General features: G+C 34.8%; 1 protein-coding gene across 1 annotated transcript in view; it reads right to left on the bottom strand.

Moving 5' to 3' along the window:
* Positions 1 to 23748, bottom strand: part of LOC149806822 (mitochondrial fission regulator 1-like) — a 52121-nt gene that overhangs the window by 15257 nt on the left and 13116 nt on the right. Inside the window, exons 3-6 of the mRNA XM_089958150.1 lie at positions 14016 to 14138; positions 11441 to 11559; positions 8896 to 9125; positions 5389 to 5576 (exon numbers count right to left, since the gene is read on the bottom strand). Of these exons, the coding sequence (XP_089814276.1) occupies positions 5389 to 5576; positions 8896 to 9125; positions 11441 to 11559; positions 14016 to 14138 (660 nt within the window). The remainder of the gene's footprint in view (positions 1 to 5388; positions 5577 to 8895; positions 9126 to 11440; positions 11560 to 14015; positions 14139 to 23748) is intronic.

Below are 23748 nucleotides of genomic sequence, written 5' to 3'. Positions count from 1 at the left end.
GCTGTACCTAACTGAAAACTGAGTTATTAATATAAATCACATTTTAGGAGTTTCATGTTAAATTTTTTAGATTCAGTCTTATAATCAAATGAATATAGGTGCTATTTTTTGTATATGAATATAGGTGCTATTTTTTGTTTATTTCAAAATGTTAGTTTAGTGCTAAGACGAATTATAGCTAAAAAGGAGAGGAACTATTAACTGCTTGTTCAGTATAATGCTGGAACTATTTGAAAAAAAATTCCTCAAGATCAATTTTTTAATATGAAAAATCACACAAATCAACTTTCAAAATAACTTGCTGGAGTGAGAGAAAAAAAAAACTGAAGACAATTCAAGCATACAGTCCATGATTCAATTATTTCTTAATTTTAATGTGTAAAACATCAAATTTAGACTGAACTACAGGATTATAGGTATTTAATCCAACATTACTCAAATTAAAAATTAAACTACTCTCTATAAGGATTTACTGATTCTGATAATGATCCTGTTCAATACCATGTTTTTTATGTAATGCAGTTAATTGGCCTCATTCAGTTTGGATTGGTTGCAAAGGGCTATTACCAATCTATTTCAGCAATCTGCACCATCACTGATGAGAAGAGTTTCTGCTATCTGATGATTTACTATCCAATTTTGGAAATTATCCATATGCTGACCAACTCAGAGGATACGTCTGTATGTTAACAATAACAAAATAGTTCCGACCACCTGACCCCCATTACTTTGTATATTTTCAAGATTTATGAAGCTCAATCCAATGGAAATATTGACTGTAGATTAAAGTAAATAAAAAATTTCATAAGCAATGTTTAAAATGTGTTTATGGAACACTTCAGTTGTCAAACCTTCAATTTTGAAGGTCCATAGCTTTGCAAATTGTCAAGCTCTTTAATTCAGGAGGTTAAGTAAATCTTGCATGTAAACAGAAGTGACTGGTTTTGAAAAAACACCAGAAGTTATTAAGTTTGCTATTTCAATACTCACCATTTTGTTAACTGTTTAAAATAAGCCAATTTAACGCATGATATCTCTAAAAAGTATTCAAGGACCCCCCATATGTGCTGTGTGTGTGTGATTTGGACAGTTAACGTGGCTATAACTTTTTTTTTGTGGTCATATCACTACAATGTCTGCAGTGTGGCAGTTTATGGTGATGTCTAGCCCTGAGGCATCATTGCAGCAGACATGTCCAACCTACCATATTTGCTAGCCTATAAGTCAGTGCAGAGTATAAGTCGAATTAGCAAATTTGGCAAAGTTTCCATCCTTCATCCTTATATGAGTTGATACTTAGTATAAGACGAGGCCAGATCAACACCTCAGATTGTGTTTTCACTTTGATCCACACTGCATCACGAATTTTATCCTACCTGTATCTCAGTAACCTTTTCAGTCAGAATCATTAAATGTATCTAAAAGTACCTAATTTGTTTCACAATAAGGTTGAAAATTTATTATACACTTTTTGCTGTATATAATGATGTTGACCTGAAAATTTATTGAGTTACAGATAGGATAAAACTCGCAATGCTGTGTGGAATTAAATTATAATAACTTCCGGTTTCATAATTATTTAAAGTAAAACTGTATGCTTTTCAGATTACCAGCAATAGGGAAATTGCATCATTAATACTAAAATGCATTTTCCAGGGGTTGGGGAAAAGAGACGCAAATGTATTCCATCGCATTTATCTTTTTGCACCTCGTGATCAAAATAAAATATAGTCTGATATATATGAGAGAGAGAGAGAGAGAGAGTTCAGCTCTTCATCAATTTTTTTTGTTCTTTTATTAACTTATTGCCCCCATGTTGCTGAAGCTTTTGTCAAAGAGAGAAATTATTAATAAATGAAACAGAAAATTTAAACTATGAAAATACATACCATACTCCTTCGGGGTTTAAATATTCACAATAGTTATTTCCATATAGTCTCCATTAGGTTAAATCCCAAGAATGTCCATTTTGCATGCTAATTTTCTCTGCATGTACAACGAACTCTCCATTCCCAACAATTAAGATTTTGTTTAAAGTGCATGCATGTTTCCTGTATTTAGGCGGCAATTGTTTTTGATCCTTGCTCATGCTAGATGTACATTACATTGGTGTTGGTTTGGTCAGCAAGTTCAAAAATGTCACTGGCTGAGAAATTTCCAACAGTAACCACCTGGCATTTCCTTTAACTATATTGTACAGTATGCATAATACCCATTTCCCTATTTGGTAGCCTCACTAATCTGATCTGGTCTGCAGAATCTTGTCCTCAAACAGGTGTTATCTTGGAATGACTGAATACAGCCATAGCATATTTAATCAGCATATAAATACCACTACAAAGCCACGTGATTCTTTTAATAATGGAAGTGGAAACAAAAATTAGAAGGAATTGCTTAACTGGTTGTATTACATAGCTGCCAACCTTCCAGGCTTGCAATTAGTGAAAATAGGGATAAAGAGTCATGAATTTGGACATGAATTAGTGAAAAATACCATGACAATAACTCCATCCACTCTGACTGTCAATAATACACTATATCTAGATCGCAATATAAAACTAAAACACTACATATATGCAGAAATATATCTGAATTTCTATTTATTATGGTATTCATAAACTTCACTTGTTCTTGTGGTTATTTATCAAGACATGATACTGTGGCAGACTTAAGCTTCCTCAATTGCTTGATCGTAAATTTGTTTTCAAAACAGTTCAGGCTTCTTGCCTGCTGGTTGATCTTGGTGACTAAAATTGCTGACAAATTTTCTGAACCTAAGGAGGCCCTAAAGTCTGTCTTATTTTTCCTCACTAGAGAAAATAATCTTTCACTGTCACTGCTGCTGTGAAAAATGCACAAGAGCTACAGCACTTTTGGTTCTTCGAGTCCGGGAACATTTGTCAGAACAAATGTTTAGCATGGTCTCCAGCTGATAAAGGTAAATTGTGTTCAACAAGAAAACTCAGAAATAAAATTTCAGCGTTGGTAGCTTGCAGGTCTTCCATCAATGGCTTAAAATATTCCAGAGCTGAAATCTGCGACTTCTTAATTTTCCCATCTTCTAAGTGTTTTTTGCAACCGATGTGCTTCCTCACATCATCTCTGCCACCATGCCCAATACTAAAATTTGTGGCACACTGTGTGCAAAGAGCATGATGTATATCAATGTTTTATTTTTGGTATATTCCAAATTAAACTTTACTTTTTGAGCAATAAAATTTCTTTTTCCTTGGTGGTGAAGCCATTTTCAAGATCTTACATGCGATGCAGAACAGTAATTCAAATCAGTGTTTGTGATGCATGCGTGAGCATAATTAAGGTTAGGCCCGTTTCTCTCAAATGCATTTGTAAAACTACTCTTATACATATAGATTAAAGTAGGCTAAAATGCTTGCTACCGGGCCAACTGTACCAATCGGCTGTAGTTCTACTAATATCGCGACCAGCAGTACTGGACCATTTCAGCAACTGCCAATATCATGACTAGCGCTTAACGGGAAATCAGTTATTTTATTAAAGATTTAAAATAATTGAGAATTGGAGAATTCATGAATTTTTTGCTTGCGGCGTGAATCTGTGAATCGCTGAAAAAGTTGTGAAATTCACGCCAAAATTGTGAGGGTTGGCAGCTATGGTATTAACTGATAATGGAATATGGTATTGTGCTTGTACACAAGTAAAATCAGTCATCAGGTAAGTGAACAATACAGATTTACAAGCGTGAAGACATCTCTGTCTATCTCTCTCTCAATGGGGCATACCAATTATTTTATCATTAGGTCAAGAAGAAAACTGTGATGGAATATGTCTTTGTCATGGTTTTTCATCTTCTAACTTGTAAATTCTAATGCACATACATGTAAACAATGTATATTGCAAACAATGTACATTACTGGAGCATGCTGCTTTAGCGCAATTTCATCTATGTTAATTTTTAATACTGACGATCACGTAATTGTTTAAAATAATCAATGTGGGATCCTATATTTGTTCATACATGATCTCTTCCCCAAAATGATATATTTTTACCTTACTATTTTTCCTACTCCTGGAGAATTATTTTCCATACGAAAAATATGATAAAGGGTGACATAATTCATATATAAGTCGATTTGGAGTACATGACGAAGCTAAGATTTTCTGGTAAAAAAGTATCGTCTTATAGGCCAGTAAATACCATAGCCACATTATCCTGACACCAAGCCAACCAGTCCTAACACTAACTTCTTAATGCTGAGTGCCAAGCAAGGCAGCCTCTAGTACCATTTTTGATAAGTCATTGGTATAACTCGACCAGGGACTGAACCCGCAACCTCCCACATCCAAGGCGGACACTCTTACTACTTAGGCCACCAGAGTGGTTCCAAAAATGTGTCTTTCCTATTGCATTGTTTTTAAAATTAGGGTAGGTAAGTTTTTATTATAAAAAACAAAATATATATTATAATGGATAATATATATATATTGTACTAAGTGAATCAAGTACTGGGCAAAAGCAACTCAATAAGAAGCACAAAACAGTTTTGGGAATTTAAAAAAAATTAGAAAAATTACATTGTTTTAAAAACACCTGGAAGAAAAAAGTGCTAGCATCAGCAACAAAAAACAGGGATGGTTGGCTGGCTGGAAACTCATCAGAATCCTATGTAGAATGAAGTCGAGGTCCTATTCAGAACTATGACCATGGTGGGAAATCTAGTTCAGTGACCCAACACATTTTTTCCATTTTATGATAGTGTTATATAATAAAAAGAGGTCCTCAAGGGGCTTGAGATAGCTTGCTTATCTGACATTGGCCTAATAACCAAACGTTTGAACACAAGACCAAGAAATCTGAGTCTACAAGATGCTTTCTGAAAAAAATACCACTTCTGTTGACTAAATATATATAGAAAACAAATGTCTGGAGATGTCTCTGCTTTTTTTATCTTCATGTATGTTTGATGGCATATCAGTATAATTCATGCAATACTGACAAACCTTTCACAGGGCTGTAGGAAAAAGTGGATATATGTAATGTCAGTACAGTGACTGCCGACTGTATATTCAATGTCAACATATGCCTTTTAGCAGCATGATTGTTAGATTCAATTGCAAATCTTAAAGTAAGTCTAAATAGTGATGGATATCAACACTGACTTCTCTGACCATGACCTCTAGCATCATAATCTTCAGTTAGCTCTAGACCTCACATACACCACAGATGAACTTTTATACAAATTTGATAACAAAAAACACAAAGTTAAAAGCAAAATAAGAAAAATTTAATAAGGAGTTTATCTCATGACTGATGAATTATAATAATGACTGCATTTTTATCTTTTTTACCGTAGCCAGAAAAGCGATTTTTAATAACATGAACTGGTCCTTTCGTTTATGGACACTCACCTGAGAGATAAGACTGGAAAGAGGCATGCCTGCCTTTGGAGTTTTGAAAATCCCTGTGTTGCACACTGGTGGTGGAGGCGGAGGTGGAGGGGGTGGGGGTGGGGGTGGCAGTGACACTGGTCGACAAGGTGTGGGTGGGGGAGGGGGTGGTATTCCTTCTGATGATAAGGAGCAGCTGTCCAAAAACACTGAAAATTGTAAAAATATCCTTATTTGAAAAATGCAATATATTAATTCAGTTTATATCCAACTGGAAATTTCATCCAAATATTACAAAATGTTGATTGTGATAAGAAGTTTATCAACTGATCCTTGCTTTATTTCACCTTGTATCAGAAATGGTTTTTGCTGATGTTGAAATTAGGAATTTTTCTAGAATTCTATGGCTTGTACCTTGGGCTAAAATACACTTGTTAGGATAATTTCCAGCTAATTAGTAGAAACTGGTTGTATCTGACAACTTTCGCCAGACTAAATGGTGCACTGCCATTTTTGCATGAATGTGAAAGGCACTCATTCTAGACTCGTATCTATCAAATTTGGTCTGATATGGTAACATAGTTCTCGAAAAAAAAATTGTTCTATAAGAGCTATTTAAAACATTAACAATAGTCACAAACCAGTTGCTATGTAAACATTATCCGAACACATCCACATAAAATACTACAATTGACTAGATTAACCTAAAGAAGTTAAAAACAGGTTTTCCATGTGTATGGTGATGCAAAGCCATATTAGAAACAATTCTGACAGAGGATGTCCTAAGAAGAGGGATGGGAATGGAATGCAAATCTAGTAAACAATTATCAGAACTTAAAATGGATAATATCCAGGTGATCATTTCAGTAGTTTCCTCTTCCACTACCTTAAGTTACAATCTCTGGCCTTCAGTTTTCATTAGCTACAGAGAGGTGTGTGTGTGATTTGGATTTTTAACATAGCTTTAACAATTTTTCAGTTATATTGCTACGATGTACGCAGTGTGGCAGTTTATAGTGATGTCTAGCACTGGGGTATCATTGCACAGATATGTAGCATGATGTCCCACCCAGTCACATTATCCTGACACCAGGCTGACCAATCCTAACACTAACCTCTTAATGCTGAGCGCCAAGCAAGGGAACTGTTAGTACCATTTTTGTAAGCCTTTGGTATGACTTGGCCGGGGATCGAACCCATGACCTCCTGCATCTGAGGTGGGCACTTTAACCACTAGGCCACCGAAGCAGTCAGCTACAGATCTAAATACAATGAACTGACATAATAACAGTGTCAGGGTATTAATACATTTAAAGTTTACAGCTAGAAGAAGAAAAAAATCTGTGAATGTCACCAAACCAAGTTAAATTATTGCTGAGAGATGATAAGAACATTATTACTGTAGTACCATAAAGCCCTACATTATATCATGGTTCCTGTTATAAGATGGATTGTAGTCATGGATCCCATTTCAATCAGTGAAAGTAAAATTCTATGTATCAGGCACTGCATTATAAAGTAATATCCTTTATGACTCCCATCGACAACATTATGAGTACAGTACATATAGATATTGGGTGCAAAACAATTTTATTATAGACTGTACACTGAATAAATTTACCTAACAAGCAATTTTATTAATACCTAAGTTATGAGAATTCTTTGCACTGATCTGAATGCCAGATTTTTTTCCAACAAGGCTATGTTATACTGACCAACATTCCAAAGGAAGTATTTGAAGGACAAAGGGTTAATAAATCCAAACATGTGTCTTTTTGATTACAAGCAAAATTTAGAGATGTAATTGACTGTTTTATGACCCAAAGACACTGTAATAAAACACAAGTCTTTATTTCTGTATTTTTAAAACATGTTTTGAGTATAATACGAAACATTCACAATTAGGAATTCAGGGTGTGGGGTTGTGGATAGCAACAAAAGAGGTACTTTCAATAACCAGTTTATAGACTTCAGAATTGATCCTCTACCATTCCAATTTAATATCATGATAACAGAATTATTGTTCTATCCATGACCTAGAAAACACTCCTACAAAGTTTGATCAAAACTGGCTCAGACAAACTACTTAAGTAAAAAAACAGCTTCTCCATCCAACTGCTGAGGAAACAACACTTTTGCTAAGGGGGGGGGGGCCACCTATTACTAATTTTGAGAGATTAAGCCATGCTGCCATCACATTATAACGTGTTTTACTGAACTCTCTTCTGTACAAGACTTCCTGATGAGATCCAGGAGTGAAGTATGGAGTTGCTGCTAGAGCTAGCTATAGCTATAGAGGTAAGAGAGAGAGAGAGAGAGAGAGAGAGAGAGAGAGAGAGAGAGAGAGAAGTAACTAATTTAAGTGGGGGCAGGTATCTTCAGTTGTTTCCTACAGTACTAATTGCTGAAAATTCTCCAATCAGCACCATAAACCTTTGAAACTGAGCAATTCCTAGCCTCTGACCTGCAAGCCCTAATAAGACCTTTGCAGTAAGGTAGTTTATGATTTTCTGTATGATATATCAATTTTCAGCAAGGTATAAGGGAATATAATGTACTACTACTGTTGATTTGGAAAACATGCATTTAAAAAGTTCAGTCATTACATTTAAGTCAAAAGATTGTAGAGTATACTCTGACCATAATCACCTCCAGTAGTTTCAGAAACTGCAGTACTAAAACCCATGAAGGTCAATGCTGTCTTGCTAGAATCCTGAACTTTATGTAATCTTTCTTTGTTTCTATTTCTAAATTTTGCATAGCGATGGCAATTATCATTCATGCAAGGAAGCTTACTCATTATCAACATGACATCATGTACAGTACACTTAACTGTTGCCTTACCTGCATTTCTTTCCACGAATCTGAATGTTCCTTGTTATACTTCTTTGTTAATTGTTTGGAGCTTTTAAGACTTACTGTCCCTTTCACCACTAACATGTTTACATCTCGACATTTCTACAAAACACTATAACTAATGGCTTGATGAGTTCTGAATGAAAAGCGTGCAAATTTAAGTATCATTTCAGGATAACTTTTATTTAGATGAACCACATGCTGTATGAAATGTTTATGTGAAACCCTAACAATACAACCATCAACTCTGAAGAAGTAGTGATAACAAGATTTTCAAGATGGCTGACACCGTGGCAACATTTTAGGTCTGATGGGCATTATTTTTTATTTAGAACCAACTATATATCATACAATTGCTTTTAGGGAAAATCCCATGCTGGTATGACCATTCATTCTGAAGCAATGATAAAAAGATTTTCAAGATGGCTGCTATGGTGAATATGTTGAATGAAAGATCAGTAGCAGATGATAGACAAATGGACGACACACAATCACTTCTGGTCTTTGACCAGTAGAGCTAACATGGTCATGCATTGTGGTAGGTGAAATAAAAATTATTCCTCTTAAGTGTGAATATGATAAAGAAAACTAATCTTGTAGGATACATATTGTGCCATACATTTAGCAAGCACCCTGCCATCAGACATGGGAATGATTTCAATAACCTCTCACCACTGGACTTGCTCAATTTTTCCTGAGCATTTACAAATGCTGCCATCTGGGCTCTAAGCTGTGCAAGTTCCTCTTCAAGAGCTGAGATTTTCTGAAGGGCCTGGGAATCCACCAAAGTGGACACGGAACAGGAATTGTCAACAGGGGTTGAAGACCTATCTTCACCTTGATGCTGTTTCAAGAAAGTCTCCTCACTGCCAACCTCGTTAATGTCACAGCTGTCTCTGGGTCTTAAAAAACATAGCAAAGTACACCAATTGGCAACAAATTCAGAGTCAGGTAGCTGTTCATTTTCACATCACAAAGGTCTGTCAATTGATATTTGAATAATCTGATGTGTTTGTACATAAAACATTCACCTGAGAACAAAGATCACAAAATGATAAGCCAGTCTTTGGGGTTCTGAAAATTGCTGACAAGTACAATGCACATTTCAAAGTAATCAACTAATAAAAATTTAAAGATTGTCTTATCTTTTAAACTTCTCCCACTATTATTATCATGCTTTTCCCTTCATGTCTACTCACAAAGTATAAAAGATAATATCTGTGTATAACACTGTCAAAATTCCCAACCAATCACCATTAAAACAATGGTTCAAAAGCAATTATTACACCTGTGGAAGAATTAATGTGCATACTTTATCAACAGAAGCACTCATTAACGATAGAAGATACCAAACTTCATTTTTTTTCTTTCTGCAGTGCAGATATTAATCCTATAAATTTCAAACCAACAGCTGTGAGACATGTGTCAACCAGTCTTTTCCACTGCTTGAAAAAACAGATTACTTTTAACCAGTTAACCACTTAAGTTAAAAATATCAATTACTAAACCAGTAGCTGAGTCATCAAAATACAATATTTCCATCTACTTTTATTTACCCAAATTATGGGTGTTTGAATATAATCTTTGTATCTAATCTAACCTAAATGCATTGACTCCATTTCTGGTTCCTAACATGTATAATTTTTGAGTTTATTGGGAGTTTAACATCCAGCATATAAGTATTTTTGCAATGTTTCCCCCAGGGGTGCTAGATTAAGAATAAAAAATACCCATGGTGTCAGAACTGGGGGGGGGGGGGGGGGGGTAAAATTAAAAATTTAGAGGTCTCTGATGTAGAAATGAGGGTAAATGGCAACATCATCTTGTATGAAAGAAAACAAACAAAATTAATCTATATCCAATGCCATATTTTTAATATCTTGTTGAATTGTCTTTAATATGTGAATCACTCCTAAGACATTTAGATTCAATGAAATCTGAGAACGTACATGTTGCTAATACTTTATCTCTCTGAACTGAGTGAAAAATCCAAGATATGTGATTATACAGAGGGTATGTTGTAAGAATATACCAATCCAAGATTAGAGATGGGAGACTGCAACTGATTTTTATGAATTTTCAATATGCAGACTACAGTCTCTCCCTCTCTAGATATTACAGAACAGCTACCATTTCTTTTTTAGAAAAAAAATCTAGAGCAGAGAATATCTGCATTTCAAAATGACAATGAAAATATCAAGCTTGGGCATTCTTTGCCATAACACCTCAGGCCCAATAATTTTCAATATTCTATTAATAACCTATACTAACCAAACTCATCATTTACTAAAAAAACCCTCTTACCAAGTCTGACAAAAAAAATTTCCTCACTTGTTCTGGTAAAACAGTCAAACAAAGTTTTCCGGACAAAACTACTCTAACAGGACCATGTAAGGCAGTTAATACTTTTTTCTGAAGTTACACCAATTTTAAATAAAGTGTAATGAAACATAATGTACTGCTATTTTTTACTTGGAAAAACATGCTTTTGATAGTTAAGATGAAAGGTCTGATTCAGCAAAGGCAATATTACGTGAAAACAAAAATGTTTGTAAAGTACACTTTGGCCTTATTGATCTTCTCCAGTTCAGTAGTTCCAAACCACATGTAGATCAATGACTTTGCACTTTCCTTGCAATCGTATCTGGTCCTCTGATCAACCATACAGAGTCTAATGTGAAAACCCTGGAGTTGACCACAACATTCATATTTTTTGTATTTCAGGCTATTGTTTCCCAAACCTATAATTCAAGGGTCATTTCAGTAATACATGTTACTCGTTTTTCAAGAAATTCAAACACATTTCATTGACACAGGCACCCACACATGCACTTTTCCAGCATGATACACTTAGAATCAATCATTGCAGAGTCAGACTACAGCATGGTTTTCTACAAAATCATTGTCTACTGTTCAATGCAGTTTGAAATCCATGACCTTTGTGTCTGTGATCATTGCACAATAAGTAATGACAAGTCATTTTGCCAATTAAATGTCTTACATTTTAAGCAGTTACATATGCTGATTAGCAAATGAATGACATCACATGATGTCTATTCCTGGCTTCCATGTATAAGTATATTACAATACATTCCTAAACATCTACTTTAAGTATTTATGCAGTCCTTTGTACTGTTACAAATAGCTGACACTGACTGAAATTTGTGGTACATTTCTTCGAGTTAAAATATTTCATTCTGCAAAATGTTCCCCGTACCTGATCATGATACAGTTATCTCCTAGGTCCTCTTCAACCCAATCATGCACATCCAGGCCAGGGCCTGATGACAATAGGGTGTCAAATGAATCACTGGCTTTATCCTGCAGCATCAGGGTCTGCAATAAGTATGATACACGAGAACATGGATATAACAGTACACAATTTCACATCATAAACAACTGGTATGATCTAGCCCAGTCAGGCCAAACAAAACGAAAAGTGCTTCCAGTAATCCAACCATCTTTTGTTTCACCTCACTTCCCCACCTCCAATCACATTTAAATATATATACTTTTTAATAAAAAGAATTTGCTACCCAAGTTTTAAAGCCAGTGCAATAGGAAACATTTTTTCGTTTGGCCTCATTAACAAAAAAAAGGGTTCTCACAGGTTACTGGAACCAAAGTTCTCCGAGTTTCAAAGGTAAATATTTTCTGACCATACGTTTCTTATCAAACACTGTCACAAACACATATATTATAAAACAAGGCATTGTCCTATTTCTCCAATAATATAACTCATTTGATGATAAGACCACCCACACCTTTAAACAAAATTTAACAAATATCTATGTCTGAAAGCCAAATAATGTACAACTCCACCCAAACATTTTAAAGGAATAAACACATATTAGTAACCTCATTTGGCAGGCAAGGGGTACTAATGAAAGGGGTACATTATGAAAGCACTGACTGTAGACAATGGGGACGAAGATTACTCTCCAGTAGGATGTTAACCCCACCCTCCCAACCTACCCTGAAAATTGAATTTTGGGCTTGTACAACAAAACGAAACGAATAAAATCCCTTTTTACTGATATTTTTATATATATATAAAAAAACGAATCTTTTCCCAAACATTACAACAGATGGACAGTAATGAACGTTTAATGCTCGCATTTATCTCTTATGTACAAAAGCATGATAGTTTAAGCTACTAAATTAACTTACGGGATTGCAAAGTAAAAAATGATTTTAATATTTTTGGTTTTTACTACTATACTATACTCACCATTGCAATAATAAAAAAGATGACTTCAACAAATGATTTTTTTAATTCTATAGCAAATTTTACATCAGGCTTTGCGAGGTCTATGTTGTGAGTTTGCTGGACAGTTTGCAATGGCCACTTTGGGAAAAAGATGTTGTTGCATCATTGTATTACTTCTGGGTATTCCCCCGAGGTACAAGACAACAATCAATACATTAGACAGTAATCCTGACCATGACATCACGAAGTCAACACAGTATGTAGCACAACATAATTACTATGCGATTTAGCTACCACCACCATCATCATAATAATGTTGTTGAAGAAGCAGAAAGAGTAATGTAAGGAACCTGCCTTTTACTTTTTCAAGGGCTCTATGTTTTTGGAAAGACAAATGTGACCCTCAGATAGTTTGAAAACTACTCTTGCTCTGATTTGTAAACAAAGTCCATCATATTTTGTTTGAACTTTTTTTGATATTTTGAAACCAAAGATAAAAACAATATCAACATCTGAACATTAAATAGTCGGTCCCTAATTATCAGTGCTGGGCCATAACTGAGTACATATATACCTTTATGGAGGTTACCAATGTATGATAATTAAATAGGAACAATATAACATCATTCTTTTCAACTTAACAGTTTGGCTGGTAATTTAGAAAGGGTTGTTTTAAGATTAGCCAATTTTGTTTGCAAGCTATCTGGCAATTTGAAAACTATTAGCTGGCTTTATGGGTTAAAGGTTGAGGCTGAATAAGAGGAGATTCATTTTAATTCCTACAAAGGAAACTGGCATTTGACAGTAAATCTCATAGTTGAACTAGCATGTTACAACTCTTACACAAACTTGACATCTGCACACATGCAGATGTGACCATCTGTTTCCACCCACATTTGTCTCTTTATCAGAGGTATACTTATTAAAAATAAAAGCCGAATACCATTCAGCTGTCTGTATTTTCTGATCAGCATGTTCCTATTGCACAAGTTAGATGTATCATTGTGCATACTGTAATGGATAAATACAGCTTCTCTAGCACGTAAACATGTGACATCAGAGCCATCTTTTCTAAAGTGGCCATTATGCACTTTCAACTAATACTAATTATTACTACACAATTAACCTCATCTGTTCGAGGTGTCCATGACATATCCAAAATATTTGTCAAAGCTATAATATCTTAGCCAGCATCAACTTATAATATTTTAGCTAACATCAACTTATAATATCTTGGCTAACATCAACTTATAATATCTTAGCTAACATCAGCTTGCTCTCTTACCACTCCTGTTGCTAAGGATTCCTGATTTCTTCATCTATTTTAGTTACATTATTGGATTTCTCACTGACTATACCATTCTGCAAATTGCCACAGTCAAGTACCATCCTTTGGATACAGCCACAGTATAGTGTATGTATGTAAAAAAAAAAATTTTTTTGCATGCATAACTGTCGAAAAATGGTTTTAACTTAAACCAAAGTGGAGGGGGCAGCAAAGGGTTGAAAGAATATCACTATTTACGTGTATGTAAAATCAAATAGTTATATTGTGGCCTAATGATGCCCAATAATATCTTACCTGTATTTCAATTCTAGGAGGTGGCTTTAGAGGTAATCTGCTACCAATTCGCCTGATTATACTTCTATTTCGAATGTTATTTCTACCATTATCTCTGGTCTCCAGTGGGAGCAATATCTGACCCTGGAAATAATAAAAAGAGATAGATATATCTGAAAAACACAAACTCTGATTAGGTTAATAATTGCATATCCCAACATATCCAAGCTAGGGACATGAATTGACATAGTAGTCAATGTTGTAGCACTGCGTGTACTTGTCTCTTCATGTCCTGCATATGGATATACATCTTCGCTAGCCGATATGATAACCCTATCTACACTTTGGCATATCAAGCAGATATTTCTGTGCTTCATGTCTGTGAATCTCATTGGATGAGGTGGCAAGCCACCACATCCAATCAAATTTAAGTTGTTCAAATTTGAACACTGTTCCTACATGATTGAAACAAGGGGAGCACACAACTTGAATGGACTCATAAAAAGGCAATTTACATGGCCTGTCTATGTTTGCACACATTCCTTGTACTCAAATACATCTGTAATGGCTTCCCTCTGGTATGTAGTCATACTTTCAGTGTTAAACTTACAAAGTATCCTTTTTAAGTCAATTGACTCTTCCATTTTTGGCCAATGTACAATGCACTGCTGTTACACTCTACTGGTTAGTTGGCATTACATACTAACGGAGGCAACTCATGAAATCTAACAGATGTTGCTATGCAAAAGCACTAAAATATCTGTTCGATCCACTATGGCAGTGCTGTCCAACCTGCGATCCGCAAGTGTGTAAAGGCCACTGATATTAAATGTCCCGCCAGAGCTCGAGCAACTACAGGGTGACTCGGCTATAGCGTGCTCCGTTATAACCTGAATTCAGATATAACGCGGTCTTGGCGTGGTTCCTGAAATTTCATATACATGTATTTTTCTTGTGCACAAGAAGAAAAAAAATCTTAAAAAGTACGAAAAAACGTAACAAGTTGCTTATCATTTTGGGGAAGAGATCACATATGAATAATACAAGACGATCATGGCTTGGCTCCTGAAATTGTATATGCATTTTTCTTGTACACGAATAAGTAATTTATTCTTCTTAAAAGTAACAAGAAGAAAAAAAATTGCATAAAAAGTTTATTCTGGGATTGCGTAGACCTTCCCCAATGTCGCAAACTTGGATTGTTTTTCCTTATTGGCTGTTTAAACTTTTATATACGACCATTGGTTTGGAGTGCAGAAATTCAGAGGCCCCAAACTGGATATAAAATGCACTGAAATTTATCTATTGTTACATAAACAAATTCTTTGTCCATATTGACAAAACATCTCAACAGTGCATTGTTATATCATAATCCACTTATCTTGACATCTAGCATGAGTTCTTTATGTTGTGAAATATCCACTTTTTTGTTGTTGACATTTCTGGTAACGGAGATCAACCGGACGCGGCATTATCTCGTAATCTATCTTTCATCGAATTTTTGACAGCTGGCTAGTAATTAATATATTTACAAAGACTGACATTTGTATGTGGATGGTAAGTAAAATTCCTCTTCTTTTCACTCAGAATTAAATCCTTCAGAACACACATTTTCTGTAATAATTCCGGTCATCAGAACACTGCATCTCTAAACTAGAATAGTCTAAACGACGGCCAATTCCTTTTTAAAAAATGTACCCAAATAAAATAGTTTGCTAAAATTTCAAAGGAAACATTACCTTTGAAGCACCGACTGTTATGAAAACGTAAAAAAAAATATACCAGTCTTAATCATGCAATACAATTATTTAATGTTGCAGCCACAATAAGAAATGGGCATTCATTTGGTTCTCCAAAGCTGTCCTTTAGCGGTGACTTCAATAGCGCATGCACCCTTCATCAAAGAAAGCCGACTACAATCTTTCAATAACAGCAAAGAACTTTTCTTCAAAGGAAGTCAGTACCAAACTTAAATAAAAGTGATGGAATCTGATGGATTTTTTCATTTTCCAATGTGACTGGAACACGTTAACTGTGCTGTGAAAGTTTCCTTATTGTAGGGAAAAAGTTTATACTTATGAACGCTACCAACGGCGGCTTAGAACGCAAACTAACTTTTACTGACTTGGAACTTACTTTAAAGTAAATGTGTTTCGTTATTTGTTACATGATTGTGCTATGTTTTTCCAGTGAATTCAGACCAATATGACCTGTTACAAAATTAATGAATATTTTAAAGCTGTGTGTGTGCATATTTTCAATGGAATCACTTGTATTGTGGATTCTATGTATATGAGGTTCGCAGGTGAGGACACGGTGTTGATACTCTATTCATGCTATACATTAGACATTTATATATAAACAGGATTCACGTATGTGTACCAATTCATGGTTCTCTAAATAAAGTAAACTATTATATTATGTCTTCTCTGTTTTCACTACAGGTGTATTTCTCATTTAATATGCATCAATTTAAGATGGTAACCATGCCAACGAAGCACATATTTTACCGCCTGCATTTATTACCCACCCCCACTATTTTTTTATTTTTTTTTGGGGGGGTACATTTTCTATAGCTAACTGTTGCATATAACACAGTTCGGTATATAATGTGGTCAGGTTTTATGGCTCCCAACTACTGTGTTATAGCAGGGTCACACTGTATATAGTTGTTGTTTTTCAGTTTTCTGCTGTGGCCCTTGGCTTTAAGAAAAAACATATTTCAGTGGCCCTTGGTGTCTAAAGGGTTGGACAGCACTGCACTAAGATGTAGATAGGGTTATCATATCAGAACCTTAGCTAGCAAAGATGAAGGATGTCTGATTTCATTTCCTTGTGTCCTTCAACTTATTTATGATTATAGGGCACAGATCTCAAAACTTTCTAAGTTATGAACCAGAGGCAAGTCACTGGACCCATTGTCTGCATTAGATACATGTTTGATTTTGTCTTCTTAATATGTCCTTCAAACCTATACATGGTTAAAAGTGAGGGACATTTTTCAAGTTATGACATGGGCAACAGGAAAACTGACATAAATACAAAACTTAACCAGGTCAAACAAGCATACACATAGAAGACAGACAAGGGCAACACTGTATGTTCAGACAATAATTTTGGTGGAGTAAAATGCTTTGCTTTTCATATCTTTAACATGCAATCTCCTGAGTTTCCTTTTCGTCACTACTCAATCCATCAAGAAACACATTTGCTTCTACACAAAATACTTGCTTACATAAGGCAGTTTAATAAATTAAACACAAATATTACAAGTAAAATTAAAATGTTTCTGATTTAATCTGGGGCAGAAATATAACTGACATGCCTTTTGATGGAAATATTGTAGTTATTTAAAATTTCTCCATATTTTTGAGCACCAATGTCCCTTCCATTACAGTACATCTTCAAAGTACTACTTTCCTCCCTTTCATCGAGAATCAAAGGTTCCTGTCTATCAACGCCTAAAACAGCACTCAAAACACAAATTAGTGGTCAGAACACGAATTCTGTCTCAAATAGTGTATGTTTTCATGCTCTGACTGCATATAAATACTGGTATGTAAAAAATAAATATATCACAAATGTCACTATATATAAAGTATAAAATTCTGATCCTACTTTCAGGAACCCCTGAGGAGAAAGTGTAAATAAAAGGCTCATATAAGTAAATGATATACAGTTAAAACAGTCTGAAGTCACCTTTATATAGCGGTCACCTAGTCCCAACAGCCCTTTTATCATCTGAGCAGCTGTTTCTAAACCTAATTGTACAACACGGGTGAACAAAAGTGTACATGTTTATAGTTACACTGTATGCAAGCTGTCAGTTTTGTCATGGTGCAAAAAACAAAGATCAGCTATTTCTGAAAGAGTCTGTTGATTTAATTCTAGCATGGATTACAGTGAGCAGGTTACAGCAGTTTCATGTGGACACAAGTTTGGAACATAACATGTACATGTATTTTATGATTTTGTTGAACAGTACAAAAAACTAAATCTATTGGTAAAATAATAATAATAATAATAATAATAATAATAATAATAATAATAATATGTGTGTGATTTGGATTTTTAACATAGCTTTAATAATTTTTCAGTCATATCACTATGATGTCTGCAGTGTGGCAGTTTATAGTGATGTCTGGCACTGGGGCATCATGTTGCAGACATGTAACATGATGTCCAACGCAGTCACATTATCCTGACACCAGACCGACCAATCTTAACACTAACCTCCTAATGCTGAGTGCCTAGCAAGGCAGCCATTAGTATAATTTTTATAAGTCTTTGGTATGACTTGGCCGGGGGTTCAAATCCGCAACCATCCTGCACTTGAAGCAGATGCTCTAACCACTAGGCCACCAGAGCGGTCAATATTAATAATAATAATAATAATAATAATAATAATAATAATAATAATAATAATAATAATGTATTTGGAGGATAGTATTAGTTCAAGAACCAAGTTTGAAAGATAAATCTGTATAACCAGGCCACTGTTTTGCCAAGACATATTTGTTTTTTTTGTATAGGTGACTGATACTGACAGGTTTGGCTGCATGCTGATTGTGAAAGCAAATTCATACATCTATTGAAACCATTAAGAGGACAGAACACTTTGGAGCACTTAGTTGCCATTGTCAATTAGGTGAAGAAAATTAGAGTGTTTCTGCTTTGCATGATAGAAAAAATTGATGTGGTTGATCAAAATAAGATTTCTTTTTTTCTCTCACTTTACCCCCTTCATATACTGAAGTTAACCACACTTGCTTAACCTAATTTTATTGCACTGAGATATATTTAAAAAAAACATGCAAGTATCACTCAAAAATACAATGTAATATAGCAAGATATGCTTTATCTATATAATTAGTTTGTTATAACTTATTGCTATACACTGGAACCAACAATGATTAGCAAACAGCAGGCAACAGTGGAGATTACCGAATACTGCTTCTAGTCTGTCAGATAGGCACTAAACAAATACAGTCAAATCTGTCTAAAGCAGCCACCCTAGAAAAATGGCAAAAGTTGCCTTTGTAGACAGGTGACCCCTGAAAGCAGGTTTAGTCACAGACTTGACTTATGACAAATTTATGTATTATGTACTGAATAATAATTATTATTATTTCACCTGTATTATTATTAGCAGTAGCAACATACTACCAAGACACATGTATTTAATTTAGCTATTTAGCAAAGACCCCCCCCCAACAAAAAAATATCCTGACTTAGATTTTTTGATTTGCCAGTGACATAATCTGTTATCTTCTCCCCTGAGCATTTATCAGTACCTGACTGCTTGTCATTTAATGTATCATAAAGCAGATCAGCTTCGCAAGCCAGATAGGGCAACATATCAGAACCTTGGCTATCAAAGATGAAAGCAAATCTGATAATTTAATTTAAATACAACCTATCAAATCAATAAAACAACTGTGTACATATACTTGTTTATACCCTCATCTCTCTCTCATCTACACACGCAAACACTTTTATCTGATTAGGAGTAGAAATGGCTCCTAAATAAAATTACTAATTGACAGCTTAACTGTAATTGTGAAACATCACTTTTTGTCAGGGTAGTTGGTATAATGAGGCATGAAAACTGGTGTTCACACTTTAAACAACTGATCGATTAAGGAGTTGCTCAAACTCACCAAGATCTAAAGACAGTCGGCTTTTGTTTGTAACCTTTGATGATTCGGTAATGAAAAGAAGCTTCCCGAGGCTATTGTTAGTAGTACCCACACTGTTAGTCCAAGTTTTCTCTTACCACTTGAACCATATTTCTGATTTTTTGATATTAGTGTTGGGGTGTAGGGTCAGAGTCAATTGTCTATAGAAAAGTTGGAATTTGCCATCACCGTGCAGTATAGGATAGCCACTTATCAGTGGGCTTAGCAAATTTAAATGATTTTACATGAAGTCATAACTGCATGAAATCAATAGGAAAATGAACTTCCTTTCTGACAAGTTGTAAGTATTATGATCATTATGTATTTAATCCGCTTACATGAGAAACAACTACAGCAATGATGAAATTTGACCTGTTATTCGCCATTTCATTCCTAGTCACATGACTACACAAATCTTGCAACCTAAATATCAGTGACATCTCAAGTCCTATAGTCATGTGATATCAACAATAAACCCCTTTGTTGTTGTTGTACGAAAATATTAAAATAAATCACATGGCTCATCAGAAATCTTCACATTTCACTGGATTATGGTAAGTACAATCAAAATTAGAAATGTTTAAACACTGATTCATATAATATACCTTTATATATATCATGCCGTGTTCATCAAACAAAAGAATTTTAATTTGCATACCTGGAGTGGTCACTGCTGATTACATGACATTTACGGAAATTTGCTATGGAGAAATTAGAATGGTCATTGTGACCAGGTGACTACTGTTAGGACATGTTTGACTGTACAGTGAAACCAATCAAAACTGGAAATCTTTGAGACCAAATTTAACTGTCAGTTTTGAGAGGTTTTCGGTTTACTGTGAGTTTTGCATATGTGAAAAAATGAGACATTTTAGAGAGAGAATGTAATTATGAGATAACATAGGGTTGAAACGAATCATCGATATATCAATGCATCAGTACTTTTGCTGAAACGATACACATATCAATACAAGAGACGGGGAATCAATACAAAACGATACTTATCATATGCATGTTACTTTAGTCATCTGCAGTCATGAATAATTATTATTAGTTGCCTGGTTATTCTGTAAAATTATAATCCATCTGAAACAGCATCTGCACAGGCCGCAGTCAATCATGTTTATCAGGGATGGCTTTGGCTTTAAAAAAGATGTCACCAAAAATTTTGCCTTTTTCAAAATACAGTACTATCCATTTATCTTGACATCCTTGGGCCCAAGGTAATATTGTTGACAAAAGCGGATGTTTTGTTAAGCAAGATGGGGGGCTAAAAATAAATTCAAATTTTGCATACAAGTGCAATTTTTAAGAGATGACCTGTCATCAGTGACCAGGATTTATGCAATGAAATATAAATAATGAAAATTTTGATTAAATGAAGACAGCTAGTCTGAAATACACTTGTATAATGACAACTTACATTTGTGTAATACACTCCACAATGTGTCATATACATGCACATGAAAAATCCATGAACTCACTATGAACAATGCTTTTACACAAGTTTGTTGCCGGCTTTCTTTCATCAAACTCTTTGGCTTGCTTTGATGACGGTTATTGTTATTGAAGGCACCACTAAAGGCGCTTTTTGAAGGACCAAACAAATGTATGTTTGTTATTGCTGCGGTAACATCAAATAATTGTAAAACATTGACAGAGACAGAATTTTGTTTTCATTTGCTTAATATATATACAGAATGATCGATGCTTCAAAGGTAATCAGTTTTCTTTGAAGTTTCAGCAAAACTATTTTTTTTTGGTACATTTATCTGAAAGGGAAAAAACTGACATCGTCTGGTAGATTGCAGTCATTCAGTTCCCACCTTCAGAGGTGGTCGATTGTAGCTAGTCAGCATAACTATTTGGGTGATATTACAACATGGAGTACTAAGGCCAGATATCAGCATAAGTGGATTATGATATAACAATGCCATGTTAGGGTGGTTTGTCAATATGAACAAAGGATTTATTCATGTAACAATAGTTTCCAGTGCAATTTTACATCCAAGTTTGCGGCTTCCTGTCATGGTGCCTTGAATTTCTCAACTCCAAATCCAAGATTCTATATACAATTTTTAACAGCCAAAACTGTTGTCGCCAGATGGTATATTTTGTCACCAATAAGGAAACAAAACTGCAATTTGTGACATTGGCAAAGCCCACCGCAATCCCTGGTTTATTAGTAAAAACTAAAAAGATTTTTTGAGAATGCCCACTCGCTGTCTTCAAGTTAACACAAAGTGACATGGCTCATAATCTGGCTCCCCACCCATTTCATGCTAATTACACCACTCCCTCGATAACTCACACCCCAATAACTCGCAAACCCACTTATAATGCGTGGTCAGATGTAGATCCCATTTTTAAAACCAGAAAATACCCTCCAAAATTTTTATTGAACTTGAAGAAAATCATGATCAAAATTGGAAACGTTGATATATCGCTTGTTTTATGGTCGAAAACAGTAGATAGGACCTGGAAATTTTAATCAACATTTTGAAATTATCAGCTTTTAATAAGAGGTCATATAATCGGTTACATTTTTTTCCAAACAACATTCTTAGCACACCGTAATTAAAGATATTCCAGGAAATTTCAATCAATGAAAGTATCAATTATGCCTAGTGTAGGCAGTACATTAATATTTAAATGCCAATTAAATAATTTGTATTAAGGGAAATTTGTGTTTTAATTCTATCTTTTAGTTCCTCTTAAGTGTAATGATCATAAATGCAACATGTATTTAAATGTAAAATGTGTCAATCTACTGTAACAGCTATGTCTGCAAGCATTTCTGAGAACCTAATTAAGTGCTGACCGTGTTTTGAATTACTGATTTGTGGAAGTATTTGTCGTATTGTTGCACTGAATTAAAAGCTGGCCTCCTTTGTATTATCATGTTAATTATGTCTTTTAAATCAAATAAAGGAGGTGGAATCAAAGGAAAGTTAAAAGGCATACAAATCCAACCAACCTGAAATCTAGCAGCCCTGGTTGTATGTCGCGTGAACTCACTTCATTTGATCAATTGAACACTGTTATAGTGTATGCAACATAAACTATATTAAATTAAGTGACTCATTCATACCTGTGATCAAAGATAGCAAAGCAACCAAGAGAAATGAATACTTTAAAAAAAAAAAGAGTTTGGTTTCATAGATATGGACCATTGTGGGCAAGTGAGTTTCAGAGCATTCCTGAACTGGCACTTAGAGATATCCTCAAAGATGATAAGAAGCTGCACTATTACTTCCAATGAAATTACAACATCAATATTGTACTAACTGAACATGTTGCCAGCTTTTGAATAAAAAGGAATCTTGTTTGGTGGTGTATCAACAGTTAGTCTAGTTCCCAGCTACTCCAACTCCTGACATGGTAGTATACTTCTAAATACCACTCCGGAAACCAGACTAATCAACAAAACAAAAAGCAGTGACGTAATACACAAATGTTTTCGCGTACATGTGATGATTGTTGAAACCAGTTGGAATGATCTATCACGTTGGACATTTTGAAAATAAATGTTATTTATACAGAATAATGAACAACTTCATCAAAAAAAGTGCATTATTAACAATTATTATCGATGTGATTGTAAAATAAGGATTCAGTCATTAAACAGTCCAGTTCCGTACCCAACCCCCCCCAGTTTTCTTGATGTGTAAGCGGATTTTTTCAGTTTTTGGAGATCCCTCGGTAACTCGCACCCTTGCTTATAGTGCGGTGTTTGTGGACCCCGTTATTAACGGAGAGGTGTATTTTTGTGTACACAATTCTGTTACATATGGACTGACTGAGGAATATCAATATGACTACATAGTCCTACCCACTTATATCGACATCACTTATGTTGACAAGCCGCATATTTTGACAAAAAATCAAAGTTCCGGTCCCTTGGTCTACTATTACTACCAAAACTGTCATGCTTATATCGATGTTGAGATAAAAATTAAATGTACATGTTAACAGAAGCCCTTGGTGTCAGCTTGAACAAATCCTTTACGTCGACAAACTGTCAGTTTGGACCCATTCTTAGTTCAAGAATTAGTTGATCTTGCCGCCAGGCTTTA

This window comes from Sinohyriopsis cumingii, chromosome 1 (assembly GCF_028554795.1).
Source record: "Sinohyriopsis cumingii isolate HCF-2022 chromosome 1, ASM2855479v2, whole genome shotgun sequence".
In the NCBI taxonomy this organism is placed as follows: domain Eukaryota; kingdom Metazoa; phylum Mollusca; class Bivalvia; order Unionida; family Unionidae; genus Sinohyriopsis; species Sinohyriopsis cumingii.
Note: the sequence above shows the minus strand (reverse complement) of the source record. Positions and strands in the feature narration are given on the sequence as shown.